The sequence below is a fragment of the Dendrobates tinctorius genome, unplaced genomic scaffold (genome assembly GCF_039654945.1).
Source record: "Dendrobates tinctorius isolate UK_male_01 unplaced genomic scaffold, ASM3965494v1 ptg000226l, whole genome shotgun sequence".
Taxonomy (NCBI): domain Eukaryota; kingdom Metazoa; phylum Chordata; class Amphibia; order Anura; family Dendrobatidae; genus Dendrobates; species Dendrobates tinctorius.
In genome coordinates, this window is record NW_027361893.1 from 6,214,007 (window position 1) to 6,230,047 (window position 16,041).

The window sequence follows — 16,041 nt, forward strand, 5'->3', positions numbered from 1 at the left end:
GCTGTTTGAAATATGATTCTGGCATCATTGTCACTTGTGACCCTGTATCAATCAAGCAATCCACTGGAACACCCTCAAATTCAGCACGCAGGATGGGACTCCCAGCAATCAAATGTTCATTATGATAAGGAGCGGCTTCTCTTCTTGCCTCCCCCGCAGAGTGCCGCATTACTGTGGGGGTTGGTAGTTTAACGGTGGCTGTGGCTGGCTTTGAGAATAATTCCAGCAGTCTGTGGCAAGGTGCCCTTGTCCTCCACATTCCCAGCACTGGATACCTCCTCTCCGCCGAGAGACACCCCGAGCCTGTCTTCGTGCCTCCGATGTCTGATGGGAGGGGGCCTGCACCCACTGATCCCTTATGGGTCGGGCCGAAGAGTGGTTATATAAGTATGATGGGTCAGACTGTTGTTCTCCCATTCTTTGCTCCATCCGGGTTAATTTGTCTTGCATACTCACAAGAGACCGCTGCAAGTCTTGCACTACTTGGACCTGCACCTCCTGATGATTTTGGGTCCCCTCTGGTATTGGCACCCTGGACACACATCTCCCCAGATGCGTAGCTGTCTTCCTTGATTCCGGACACTGCTTCTGCCAGGATTTGATGGAATGAAAGAGCTGGATCTGCACGGACCTGTTCTGACAGTGCTCTCCTCGAGGATGTGTTGTGCAGTCCCAGAATGAATTGTTCCTGGAGTATCCGGTTTTTGGTGCCCATGCCACCAAGCCCATCTGGCTCTTTCCTCTGCACTTCTGCCAACACTTCTTGCAGTGCTGTCACATACTGGGAGATCCCTTCCTCTTCCCTCTATAGTCTAGAGAAAAATTTGGCACAAAGGTGTCCCGCGCTAGCGGTCTCGCCGTAGATCTCTTCCAAGAATTTCAATAATTCCTTCAGGGTGCTACGGGTGAGTTCCGGCTGTAGACAGACGTTTTTACGGGCCTCTCCCTCCAAGGCAGTCAATGCAATGGCCACTTCAAGGTCTGTGCTGATGTTATAATTCTTCAGGGTGCTTTGCAGCCGGAACACCCAATCAGACAGGGGCAGATTACTGCCGTCAAATTTTGGAAGCACACTAAATATGGTGCCCATAGGGAGTGTCCTTGCAGGGGTTCCACCAATGCCCACAGCATCCCCACTAACACTGGCACTCTCGCCGTTGCCACCTGCTGCCTTCATCTTGGTGACAGTAACCCTGCTCGCAGCACCACTTGAAGCGATGGCCGGGGGACCACCACAATGCAGGGCGACTATGGTACACAAGATGAGGTGCAAACAACAAAGGGTTAATTTATTTACAGGCAAGGAATGCAGTGTATAGGAAAATGCAGAAACAGGGGTATGCTATGGAAACAGACAATTTACAAGGATAATATTCTCTAGCTGGGCCGTCAAACAGCACGGAGCACCAACTATCACAGCTCAGTGTACTTATCCAACTGGCAAGACAACACAGTAAAGGAATGTATGATGCTACACTAACTATAACCTATCTGGCCTTTTGAAACCTGGCTACACGGCTGCCATGCTCTATCTATTGCAGCCTATCCAAACCCTAGCATGTGCACAGAAGAAGTTAACACTCACAGTAGCGTTGGTATCTCAGTCCATTCCCGGGGGCCTGCAGCTTTGCAAGATGGTGTGCACTTCTTCCTGGAAGCTCTGTGCAACGTGGTATTTTCCTTATGTGCAGGTCCAGTGATGCTCCTAGAAACGGTGGATTCCCTCCTCTGGATTCCTTTCTTGTCTTTTCTTTGTGGCTCCTCACAGCAACATAGGAAAGCCACCTTGTTTTCCACAGAAGAGTTTACAAAGTCTTTCCTCACAGCTCAGGCACGTGTAGTTCCTGCAGAAATCTCGGTTCTCTCCTCACACACAGAAAAGCATTCCCTCCCCTCTTCAGTGCTGGCAGAAGACATTAAAACAGTCTTTACAGCAGGGAAGCGCAGAATGTCCCACTGCTCTAACCAAGGGGGTGATGTCTCTTAAAGTGGCAGCTTGTCTCTACGGTCCAAAGCAATGCCACACCCTTACACCCAGATAGCTCAGTATGAGGTCTCTCACACAGTATGATGGCCCACACAGAACCCACACAGTATGGCGAACCTCCCAGCACCTCACACAGTATTATGGCCACCACTACCTGCTACACAAAATAAGAACTCCCAATCAGTATGGAGGCATTTACAGTCCACCACAGCCCCAGTATAATGGCCCCTACCAGCCACACATTCAGAATAAGAGTCCTAACAGCTCTTTTCTTAATATGATGCCACAACAATTCCTGATATTTGAAAAAGAAAAAAAAACACACTACTCCCCCAACCTGGCTCCTGAGGTGCGCTGCTCTGGTCTACGTGGTGTGATGACTGAGGCTCCATACTACAGGTGTGATGTAGTGACGTCATGGTGCCTGCAGTGCATGGAGTCTCAGACTCATAGGTGAAGGCTGAATGGTGGATCAGGAGCTTTTGACTCCCTGATTCACTATTCTATTCAATGGTATCACCTTCATGGGAATGTGGAAATCGCTGAAATTGTGATGATGGGAAGGAGAGGGTGACCAATACTACACTCCACCGAGCCCTGTCAATTCATAGGCACCATAGTAACCGAGTGGGCTACCGTTTTGGATGAGACACTCCTGCCTAGCCAAGTATCATATGGAAAAAATCTATCATAGGTCCTGGGTTCATTAGTATCTGCACTAACAGTGAGGTTATGCAAGTATTTCTTAATTAGCTGTGACGTTGTCGGTGGGGTGGATGGTACCATATTGTACATGTAGGGGGCAGTACTGTGGGAATATTAGAAAGTGGGGGAAGGCAATTCTGTGAGAACATTATTCTGTGTGTGAGGGGAATGCCTGTCCTGTGGGAACATTATCCTGGGTGTATGGCAAGCTGCTGTTGTGGGAACATTATACTATGTAGGGGGATGGCAATACTGTGGGAACATTATACTGTGTGTGGTGGGATGATGGTGCTATGTGTGGAGAGAATGGCGGCATTGTGAGAAAATTATACTGTGTGTGGTGGGATGTTGGTACTGTGAGAAGATTATACTAATTATGTGGGGTATGGCGATACTGTGGAAATACCTTTTGTGTGAGAAATGTTAGAACTGTGGAAACTTTATACTGTGTTATGGGCATCATATATACTGCATAAGGGGTGAAAAAAGGTGTATCATAAGAAGAACAAATTCTTAGGGCTGTGCGGCATTTGTACAAAAAAAAACTGCCTTCTGCCATCCAGACCGAACCCTATGAAATCAATGGGAAGAGGGGGAGTTTCAGGAAGAAAGAGTCTAGATGGCACATCAGGTCAGGTGACCTTGATGACGCTGTTTCCTGTTATTATAATAAAATCAATAGCCCCAAAGCCAGAACAGATTTGGTGCCAGCAAAAAAACGGGATGCCAGTGAAAAATTTGAAGCACCAGGCCATGGTAAAGTGCCCAAGGCAGCTGGTTGTGGTGGCAGAACCCATGCAGCACCACACAAGTCTGACAATCCAGACTACGCCAGCCAAGGCCCGAGAATCAGACCTGTGTTGGTCAAGACCCAGAGTCCAGACTACATCAGCCAAGACCCGAGAATCAGACCTGTGTTGGTCAAGACCCGGAGTCCAGACTATGACTATCCAGGCCCGAGAACGTGACCTGCGCTGGTCAATACCCAGAGTCCAAATTACACCACGCAAGAGCAGAATCCCAGCTCTCACTACTTCTGGTACAAGAGACATGCACTGTTGCTTCAGTACCGAAGATTTGTGAGGAGGTTAAGTTCAGTAGTATACGCCTGCAATGAAGAGTAGGAGGCGCGAGTGACCTGGGCCATTGTTTGCAGCACTTACGTCAGTGCAGGTGTTGGTCCAGGGTAGTACAAAAGACATGCCAGTTGAAGTGAAGGTGGCCCAGCAAACCTTGATAGACTTTGTTAGGAGGACTTATGGCCTAACGGGAAAAGGCGGAGACCCCTCTATGGCCTCTGTTCACAGAAGAGACAGCGTTATTGACTATACGTGTCAGGAAAATCACCCTTGTCAGTAGATAAAGAAACATTTGGTTAGATGCTGCTATTCTACTGAGAGTGAGCCAGAGAATTCATTGTATATCTGATATTGTATATTTCACCTCGAAATCACCCTGTTTGGCATTATTCACTGTTGCCATAGCTATCACAATTCCCACCATTATCAGGGAAATAAATAGTTATATTGGTTATTTACGGTTTTTCTGCATCATGGTCCGGACCGGGTTTTGGTCTTGTCTCTCCTTTCCCGGTCTGGTCATGTCAGAGGTTAACTTTCTCTGCCTCGTTCCTGTGCCGGGTCTGCTATATCTCTATGCTGCATCCTGCAGGCAGTGCCAGTTATATTTCCTGCCTACGGTGTTTGTAGCTGGCTCTGGTGAACTCCTGATTTGTCTTGCTGCATTTAGCTGACCTTGTCCTTGTCTTTGCACCCCTCTCCTACACGTCCTGACTCTGTGTGTCCCGGTATGTTTGGATTCCCCGGTACTCGACTCTGCTTTGGCTCTGACCTGATTCTGTCTCTTCCTTCTGATACCTCTGCTACGGACCGGTACTGACCTTTTGGCGCTTCTCTGACTCTGCGTTTGAGATTTCCTCTTTGTACTACACAACACTCTGGTATCGATCCGGCTCTCTGACTATTCTGCTGCCACCTAGTGGTAGTCTCGCTGACGTTCTACTGATCTGCTATTAGCAGGATTTCAGCTCACTCTCCACTCTACTGCCATCTAGTGGAGTTTGCGTTACTCTGCATTTATCTGCAGTACTGCAGCGTGACAGTCTGGGTGTTCTATCCAGTCACCTACTTACAGGGGCATTATGTAGGCATTATACTGTGTGGGGGCATCATATATACTGCATAAAGGGCATAATGGGGGCATTATACTGTGTGGGGGCATCATATATACTGCATAAGGGGCATAATGGGGGCATTACACTGTGTGGGAGCATCATATATACTGCATAAGGGGCATAATGGGGGCATTATACTGTGTGGGGGGCATCATATATACTGCATAAGGGGCATAATGGGGGCATTACACTGTGTGGGGGCATCATATATACTGCATAAGGGGCATAATGGGGGCATTACACTGTGTGGGGGGCATCATATATACTACATAAGAGGCATAATGGGGGCATTACACTGTGTGGGGGGATCATATATACTGCATAAGGGGCATAATGGGGGCATTACACTGTGTGTGGCCAAGAAAGGGGCCCAGTACTATGAGAACATTCTGTTTCCTCCCTTCCTGTCTTCCATAGTTGGGTCGTATGTATATATTACAGGAAACAGAACAAAAATGTAATGATTCTTATAAAGTGGCAACAAAAACACAAAGAGTCACCGTGCTGAAGGGGATAATGTCCCCCGCGCTCTGTAATGGAGCCTCCAGCACCTACCTCCACCCGCAGAGCCGCACTCCACATAGAGAATAATGGAGCCTCCAGCACCGACCTCCACCCGTACTCCACATAGAGAATAATGGAGCCTCCAGCACCGACCTCCACCCGCAGAGTCGCACTCCACATAGAGAATAATGGAGCCTTCAGCACCGACCTCCACCCGCAGAGCCACACTCCACATAGAGAATAATGGCGCCTCCGGCACTGACCTCCACCCTCAGAGCCACACTCCACATAGAGAACAATGGAGCCTCCAGCACCGACCTCCACCCGAAGAGCCGCACTCCACATAGAGAATAATGGAGCCTCCAGCACCGACCTCCACATAGAGAATAATGGAGGCTCCAGCACCTACCTCCACCCGCAGAGCCGCACTCCACATAGAGAATAATGGAGCCTCCAGCACCGACCTCCACCCGTACTCCACATAGAGAATAATGGAGCCTCCAGCACCGACCTCCACCCGCAGAGTCGCACTCCACATAGAGAATAATGGAGCCTCCAGCACCGACCTCCACCCGAAGAGCCGCACTCCACATAGAGAATAATGGAGCCTCCAGCACCTACCTCCACCCGCAGAGCCGCACTCCACATAGAGAATAATGGAGGCTCCAGCACCTACCTCCACCCGCAGAGCCGCACTCCACATAGAGAATAATGGAGCCTCCAGCACCGACCTCCACCCGCAGAGCCGCACTCCACATAGAGAATAATGGAGCCTCCGGCACCGACCTCCACCCGCAGAGCCTCACTCCACATACAGAATAATGGAGCCTCCAGCACCGACCTCCAGCCGCAGAGCCGCACTCCACATAGAGAATAATGGAGCCTCCAGCACCGACCTCCACCCACAGAACCACACTCCACATACAGAATAATGGAGCCTCCAGCACCGACCTGCACCCGCAGAGCCACACTCCACATAGAGAATAATGGAGCCTCCGGCACCGACCTGCACCCGCAGAGCCACACTCCACATAGAGAATAATGAAGCCTCCAGCACCGACCTCCACCCACACTCCACATAGAGAATAATGGAGCCTCCAGCACTTACCTCCACCCGCAGAGCTGCACTCCACATAGAGAATAATGGAGCCTCCGGCACCGACCTCCACCCGCAGAGCCACACTCCACATAGAGAATAATGGAGCCTCCAGCACTGACCTCCACCCGCAGAGCCACACTACACATAGAGAATAAGGGAGCCTCCAGCACCGACCTCCACATAGAGAATAATGGAGCCTCCAGCACCGACCTCCACCCACACTCCACATAGAGAATAATGGAGCCTCCAGCACTTACCTCCACCCGCAGAGCTGCACTCCACATAGAGAATAATGGAGCCTCCAGCACCGACCTCCACCCACACTCCACATAGAGAATAATGAAGCCTCCAGCACCGACCTCCACCCACACTCCACATAGAGAATAATGGAGCCTCCAGCACGACCTCCACCCGCAGAGCCACACTCCACATAGAGAATAATGGAGCCTCCAGCACGACCTCCACCCGCAGAGCCACACTCCACATAGAGAATAATGGAGCCTCCAGCACCGACCTCCAGCCGCAGAGCCGCACTCCACATAGAGAATAATGGAGCCTCCAGCACCTACCTCCACCCGCAGAGCCGCACTCCACATAGAGAATAATGGAGCCTCCAGCACCTACCTCCACCCGCAGAGCCGCACTCCACATAGAGAATAATAATGGAGCCTCCAGCACCGACCTCCACCCCCAGAGCCGCACTCCACATAGAGAATAATGGAGCCTCCAGCACCGACCTCCACCCGCAGAGCCACACTCCACATAGAGAATAATGGAGCCTCCAGCACCGACCTCCACCCGCAGAGCCGCACTCCACATGGAGAATAATGGAGCCTCCATCACCGACCTCCACCCGCAGAGCCGCACTCCACATAGAGAATAATGGAGCCTCCAGCACCGACCTGCACCCGCAGAGCCGCGCTCCACATAGAGAATAATGGAGCCTCCAGCACCGACCTCCACCCGCAGAGCCGCACTCCACATAGAGAATAATGGAGCCTCCAGCACCAACCTCCACCCGCAGAGCCACACTCCACATAGAGAATAATGGAGCCTCCAGCACCGACCTCCACCCACACTCCACATAGAGAATAATGGAGCCTCCAGCGCCGACCTCTACCCACAGATCCGCACTCCACATAGAGAATAATGGAGCCTCCAGCACCGACCTCCACCCGCAGAGCCACACTCCACATAGAGAATAATGGAGCCTCCAGCACCGACCTCCACCCGCAGAGCCACACTCCACATAGAGAATAATGGAGCCTCCAGCACCGACCTCCACATAGAGAATAATGGAGCCTCCAGCACCGACCTCCACCCACACTCCACATAGAGAATAATGGAGCCTCCAGCACTTACCTCCACCCGCAGAGCCACACTCCACATAGAGAATAATGGAGCCTCCAGCACCGACCTCCACCCGCAGAGCCGCACTCCAGATAGAGAATAATGGAGCCTCCAGCACAGACCTCCACCCGCAGAGCCGCACTCCACATAGAGAATAATGGAGCCTCCAGCACTGACCTCCACCCGCAGAGCCGCACTCCACATAGAGAATAATGGAGCCTCCAGCACCGACCTCCACCCGCAGAGCCGCACTCCACATACAGAATAATGGAGCCTCCAGCACCGACCTCCACCCGCAGAGCCGCACTCCACATAGAGAATAATGGAGCCTCCAGCACCGACCTCCACCCGCAGAGCCGCACTCCACATAGAGAATAATGGAGCCTCAAGCACCGACCTCCACCCGCAGAGCCGCACTCCACATAGAGAATAATGGAGCCTCCAGCACCGACCTCCACCCGCAGAGCCACACTCCACATAGAGAATAATGGAGCCTCCAGCACCGACCTCCACCCGCAGAGCCGCACTCCACATAGAGAATAATGGAGCCTCCAGCACTGACCTCCACCCGCAGAGCCGCACTCCACATAGAGAATAATGGAGCCTCAAGCACCGACCTCCACCCGCAGAGCCGCACTCCACATAGAGAATAATGGAGCCTCCAGCACCGACCTCCACCCACACTCCACATAGAGAATAATGGAGCCTCCAGCACCTACCTCCACCCACAGAGCCGCACTCCACATATATGGCTGCTCTGTGCGCACAGGACCTGTGATGAGGTCACAGGAGGGGAGGAGTCAGGGGTCACATGATCTCCGGAGTGCAGACATGGAGACGTCTCCTCAGTCAGTGACCTTCCCGCCATTATTCCCCCTCACTACTGGCACAATTCCCCCGCGCCGCCTTTTCTACACAGTGTTGTGTGTGGAATGTAACGTGTGATTTCTCTGGAGACAAATAGACCCCACACATGAGGGAATTATCACCAGTTACCGGACGGCTACTATATGGCGGCATATGATTGTGCTATCGACTCCATACCTGGAGCGAAAATGCAGAAATCTCCTTTATTTAACCCCTTCCACAGTCTGGCTGAGGCTCATATCCGGCGTCCACCTCTCCGGTCACCGTGCGTCCGTGCTTGGATCTTAGAGAGAGTAATAAAATCACGGTGCACAATCCCTGTCCTTCACCCCTTATAACTGACCTGTATAACCAATTATCTGGAGCTAATTGATTTTACAAATTCAATGTGAGAGAGGCATATAACCTTATACGTACACAACATGGTGATGATTGGAAGACGCATTCAATACACCTGAGGGTCATATTGAACATTTGATGCTTCAGCAGTGTTTCAAAATTTCATGAATTATATTTTTCTCCCTGGTGGGTAGATTTGTGGTAGTTTACCTGGATGATATATTGAGCTACTGCGTACTCTGCAGGAGCATCGTGAGCAGTCAGACAGCTGGAGTGGGGATAACATTACATAGCTATCTCTCTTTGACATTTCGAATAGAGCTCCATCATTAAAAAATGTCCTAGCACCAAGAAAGATAAAAAAGAGGAGGCAGATTCGCTAAAAGTGGCATGTCTTCTGAATGAAATCATTAAGTGCAATCTGAAAAATTGTTTATGTTGTCACGCAATCTGCCATGGTATCTCTGAGTTCACCCTTAATTCTACAGGTGAAATTTTCCCTATCAAAAGTCCCTTGTCATGTTCCACCAGTTATGTTATATATGTGTGTGGAACCGCCTCCCTCACAGGGGGTTATGTCATGCCTGGAAGCGAGGAGGGTTTCCCTAGCCAGATAACACCAGCACAAAACACCTTTCCTGACTCCAGACCAGAAGGGGGAGCTCAAAACCTGGTTTCAGGAAAGTTTCTTTATTAGTTCTGGCCTGGAGGTGGGGTTAGTCAGTCAGAGAGTTTGTACAGGGGACCGGAGCTGTGAGGAGCTCGTCCCAAGAGCAGAGTGAAGAAAGAGGAAAGTGGAAGTATAGCAAAGAATAGGATTGGAGCTGTGACCAAGATCACCCCAGGGAAGAGTGCTTGACATTGGACGCCGGAGTCCATGGCTAAATGGGTACAACAGTCCCAGCAGCCAAATCCAGAGGGCAGGAGACTGCAAGCCTCCTGGTCCCATCACACACCTGAAGGCACAGCAGCATACCAGAGCCGGAGCCACCACGAGCCAACAAACAGCAACCTTGTACGCCTTCAGAGTCCTCCTGGATGGAGAAAGAAAAATGTTGTGAAGAAGAAACGGAGAGTGGTGGTCATGGGGGATTCCCTGTTGAGAGGAACAGAGGCCGCTATCTGCAGACCGGATATAACTTCAAGAGAAATGTGCTGTCTTCCAGGAGCAAAAATTAAAGATGTGTCTGACAGGATATCAGGACTTTTCAGACCTACAGATGACTACCCATTCCTGCTACTACATGTGGGGACAAATGACACAACAAGAAATGACCTGGAAACCATCTGCAGAGACTTTGAAGACTTAGGCAAGAAAGTGAAAGGGAGCGCAGGTGGTCTTCTCTTCCATCCTCCCAGTGGATGGCCATGGAACAAGGAGGTGGAATAAGATTCTGCAGGTGAACAACTGGCTACGTCGATGGTGCCGTCAGCAACGATTTGGATTTATGGATCACGGAGTGAATTACCTTTACGATGGACTACTTGCTAGAGATGGGGTGCACCTTACGAAGACTTGAAAACATATATTTGGAAGTCGCCTTGCTACACTTGTAAGGAGATCTTTAAACTAGAACAATGTGGGAAGGGAAGCAAAAGACCAGAAAAAGCCATACACCTGACAAATGCTATTGAGAACTCTGCTATTAGAAGTGGAAAGGAAGAACAAAGACAAAAGAATCTAATTAATAAAAATATTGGAGAAAGAGAAGCCAATCACAAACTAAAATGTTTCTATACTAATGCACAAAGCATGGGCAACAAACAAGGAGAATTGGAACTACTAACACAGGAAAAGAAATATGATGTCATTGGAATCACTGAAACTTGATGGGACAATACACATGATTGGAATACAAGACTAGAAGGATACAACTTATTTGCAAGAAAAAGACTTGATAAACGAGGAGGAGGTGTCGCATCGTATGTTAGAAACGCGTATATCTGCACAGAGATTGAGGCTTCAGAGACTGGGAGTTCTGTGGAAACTGTTTGGGTAAGAATACAAGGACAGAACAATGGAAAGGACACCATGGTAGGCATTTATTACAGGCCGCCTGTGCAAGCTGATGATATGGATGAACTCTTTATGCATCAAATGGCCAAGTTCTCCAAAAAATATGACATAGTTGTCATGGGAGATTTCAACTATCCAGACATTTGTTGGAAATCTCTCTCAGGAAAAACTAACTGGTAAAGGAAATTCTTATCCTCTCTTGCTGACAAATTTATCTTCCAAAAGGTAGGGGAGAAAACAAGGGGAACTGCTACCTTGGATCTAATCCTTATAAACAGGGAGGAAATGGTTGAGGAGGTAAAAGTGGCTGGGACCCTAGGAGGCAGCGACCATGCTATTTTAGAATTTTGGATAACTAGAGGAGGAAGACCTGTGAAGACTCAGGCGTCAAGGTTAGATTTCAGAAAGGCAGATTTTAAGGGATTCAGAAAGAGAATTGGAGGGATCCAATGGCTGGATATCCTTAAAGACAAAAATGTCCAGGAAGGATGGGAAATCTTGAAAAATGAAATTCTCAAAGCACAATTGTTAACAATTCCGAAAAGAGGGAAGAATAGGAAGCATTTAAGGGAACCAGGATGGATGAACACAGAACTTAAGCACATGCTAAAAAGGAAGAAAAAAATGTTTATAAAATGGAAAGAGGGAGGCATATCTGAAGAAGAATATAATGTTGTCTGCAGAACCTGCAGGGCACAAATCAGATTATCTAAAGCTGAAAATGAATTGAGGCTTGCAAGAGATGTCAAAAGCAATAATAAAGGATTTTGGGGATATGTCAAAAGTAAAAGAAAAGTCAAAGATGCTATAGGATTTTTACAGGATGAAAATGATGAAATGGTAAGACAGGATGTTGAGAAGGCCGAACTTTTAAATTCCTATTTTGCATCTGTTTTCTCTCAGAAAGGAAATGTAACATCAACTGTTCTTCACTGTCCTATTATGGGAATAAAAGAATCCAGGATATCTATAAACAGAAAAATAGTGAGGAAACACTTAGCTAACCTAAATGAATTCAAGTCTCCAGGTCCAGATGAATTACACCCCAGAGTACTGAAGGAGATAGCAGAAGAAATTTTTGAACCCCTCACCATAATCTTTGAAAATTCTTGGAGAACAGGAGAAGTCCCAGAAGACTGGAGAAGAGCATATGTTGTTCCTATCTTCAAAAAGGGGAAGAAGGTGGACCCAGGCAACTATAGGCCAGTGAGTCTGACTTCTATACCAGGAAAGATCTTTGAACAAATTATTAAACAACATGTATGTCAGTACCTGGATAAGAATGAAGAGATTAAACAGAGTCAGCATGGGTTTGCAACTAATAAGTCATATCAGACTAACTTAATTTCCTTCTATGACGGAATCACTGATTGGATGGATCAAGGAAATGCTGTAGATATAGTATATCTTGACTTCAGCAAAGCATTTGACAAAGTCTCTCATACAATCCTTATTGAAAAAAGTATGGAATGGACAAGGCAACTGTTAGGTGGATTCATAACTGGCTTAGTGATCGGACCCAAAGAGTGGTCGTAAATGGCTGCACATCCAGTTGGAAGAATGTCTCAAGTGGGGTACCACAGGGCTCTGTCCTGGGCCCTGTATTGTTCAACATCTTTATCAATGATTTAGATGAAGGAATTGAGGGTAATCTGATTAAATTTGCTGATGACACAAAGCTAGGAGGGATAGCTAATACTAGAGAAGAGAGAGAGAGGATTCAAAAAGATATAAATAAACTGGAGAAGTGGGCAGCAACTAACAGAATGGTTTTTAACAGGGAGAAATGCAAAGTACTACATCTGGGCAATAAAAATGAAAAAAGCATATACAGAAAGGGAGGAATAGGGCTAAGCAACAGCACATGTGAAAAAGACTTGGGTATACTAATAGATCACAGACTGAATATGAGTCAACAGTGTGATGCAGCAGCAAAAAAGGCAAATGCAATTCTAGGATGTATTAACAGAAGCATACAGTCTAGATCACGTGAAGTCATTATTTCCCTCTACTCCTCTTTGGTCAGACCTCATCTGGAATATTGTGTCCAGTTTTGGGCACCACATTTTAAAAAAGACATCAACAAACTGGAGCAAGTTCAGAAAAGAGCAACCAGAATGGTGACCGGTCTGCAAACCCTGTCTTATGAGGAAAGGTTGCAGGATTTGGGAATGTTTAGTTTGCAAAAGAGAAGACTGAGAGGAGACTTAATAGCTGTCTACAAATATCCAAAGGGCTGTCACATTGTAGAAGGATCAACTTTATTCTCATTTGCACAAGGAAAAACTAGAAGCAATGGGATGAAACTGAATGGGAGGAGACACAGATTAGATATTAGAAAAAACTTTTTGACAGTTAGAGTGATCAATGAGTGGAACAAGCTGCCACAAGAAGTGGTGAGTTCTCCTTCAATGGAAGTCTTCAAACAGAGGCTGGACAGACATCTGACTGGGATGATTTAGCGAATCCTGCTTTGAGCAGGGGGTTGGACCAGATGGCCCAGGAGGTCCCTTCCAACTCTATGATTCTATGAGTGACACCTGTAAAAGGCTCAAGATGCCTGCCATACAAGCAATGACTAAATGTTACGATCCGGGTTGGATCTGACAGAGTAAATGCACAAGGTAACCTTTTTTTTTCCCTTGGCTGTGTGCCAAGGGTGGTTTTTCCCCCGGTGGCCATTAGGGTCATTGCACTGTGGTGATTTCAGTTGTAGTTTTCCCCCCAGTGGCCATTAGGGTCATTGCACTTTGGTTACCTTAGTTTGTGCACGTAATTAGGCAACAGGTGTGATAGCTCTATAAGAGAGTATCAGGTGTGTTAATCAATGTTGGTGATAGAGTATTCATTTGCAAGCAAGCCTGGGTGAAGGATGGAGCTAAATGAGAGTCACGGGCAGCTCAGTGAGATTCCAGGAGTGTCAGCTATGGTGTCTGCAAGGAGTGCTGCCATGGCGTGATGGAGTCACAGCTATGGTGTCAGCAAGGAGTTTGTGCATGGATTGGTGGAGTGGCAGCTGCGGTGTAGAGCTGCACTCAAAATGCTGGACTTGGTTGCCGAGAGCTGGACTCAAGCATGTTGGACTTTTTGGCAGAAAAGCTGGACTCATTTGCGGGACTCTGGTTCTGGACAGCTGCACGCAGGTGTTTGCTCCAAGGCTGCACTATGATGCTGAGAAGGTCCATTGCTGGACAGCGCACCCAGATGTCGGACACGGTGGAGGAAAAGATGCACGCAGGTGGTGGGCTCTGTTGCTGGGAGCGTAATCAACAGAGCAAAGCTAAGTGGTGTTCCCCTGTTTTGTCACTTTTCCTTATGTGTGTTTAGTGCAGTGGTGGGATTAGTTTCCGCACCGGCCAATTCCCTAGTGAGGGTTTAGGTGCAGGGCGAGCGAGGGGTCTTAGGTATCCTGATCGGCGCCCGGTGCCGGACTGGCCTAGGGAACGTTAGGAGGGTTAGGGACACTGACTCAGGGGAGTGCAGGAGGTCTCCACATCCCCCGTTCCCTATCGCAGGGCCACCATTGTTATTGTTACCCAGGTTTTCCCTATTCCCTTTGTCTTATTGTATTAGTTACCAGCCTGCGGGCCGCGTCACATAGGACAATAACATGTGCCGCGTCCTGTTGTATCAGTTACCGGCCTGCTGGCCGTGTCACTCAGGAAGGGGCACATGACACTAAAGAACAGTAAGCAACAGAGGACTGAGCATAGCTTCAGGCAGCAATGACCTCAGTGAACAGCGCAGTAAAGAGGCCTCTAACACCATCTGGCTTAGGGGATCCCAAATTGCTTCCAGGCTACCCGGATCTCCATTACCATCTGTAATCAGTGCCCTGGACTGCACCACAGACTGTGAGTAAAAGTGTGAAGACTGAACCCTGCTGTGTCCTCAGAGTTATTTACTGCATCATCCCCTCTGCACTACAACCATCACCACTATCTTTAACATCATAAGTGTCCTGGGACTTAGCTCTACCTCTGGAGAGCTGTGCCAACTCTGCTGCATCACCATCAACCCCAGCGGTCTCTTTAAGCAACGTCGGCTATCCCTTGCTGAATACCACAGGTGGCATCACAAACTATATCTTATAAACTTTATTCCCCTTTTTATCATCATTTTCAGTATCCCCACGGCCCTGGCAGACGGTCCATGTGATTATATGCTCATGCCAGAAATGAAATGTGTTAAGGACTACCCAACCCCTCCACAAAAGGCTGAACTCAGATCATTCCAATATTCAATAGGGTTTTATCAAACATGGGCTTTCACGCCACTGCTCCACCAATCACAATAAAGATTACACACAACTGAAAATATTCCCCATAGAGGAGATTCCACCACGGGTTCAGAATCACATTGGACAACTAAATCAGAAAGAAATCTTTTGGATTTATAAACTAAACTCCCTTACTCCAAAAGGACTTAACGAAATGACAGATGTATTTTTGTGTTCACCTTTTTGACCTGACTTCATAAATTGAATTATTTATTATAACATTTCATTGTGATATTCATCATACATTTTATTTCTCTATTTATTGGGGATCTTAATTATATTAATACATTTAACACACTTCTAATACATTCATACATTTCATTGTCATATTTATCACTCTTATTTATAATATAGTTTTAATACATTTCTACTATAATAACTAGAGTTTAGCGAAACGGGTCGAAAAATTTCAAAAGTCGCCGACTTTTGGCAAAGTCGGGTTTCATGAAACGAAACCCGACCCTAGGATGAGGTCGGCCACGAGGTCGGTGACTTAAGCGCCAAAGTCGCGTTTCAAAAGTTTGTTTTGCGCTCTTTTTCAGCCAATCAGGATCCACGGACACTGTGGGCAACGTGATGACATAGGCAGGGGTCACCACCATCTTTGAGAAGGGCATGCAAGTGATTGGCTTGCTTTGGTGGGCGTCACAGGGGGTATAAAAGGGGTGCACGCCATGTTACTCATGCTGATCTCAGAATA

The 16,041-nt window shown here is 47.9% G+C and overlaps 1 protein-coding gene across 1 annotated transcript in view; it reads right to left on the bottom strand.

Moving 5' to 3' along the window:
• LOC141059269 (uncharacterized) overlaps positions 1-8,313 on the bottom strand; it is a 1,095,346-nt gene extending 1,087,033 nt beyond the window's left edge. Inside the window, 1 exon segment of the mRNA XM_073555586.1 lies at positions 8,182-8,313. Within this exon segment, the coding sequence (XP_073411687.1) occupies positions 8,182-8,208 (27 nt within the window). The 5' untranslated portion in view covers positions 8,209-8,313.
• Positions 8,314-16,041: the final 7,728 nt, after the last annotated feature.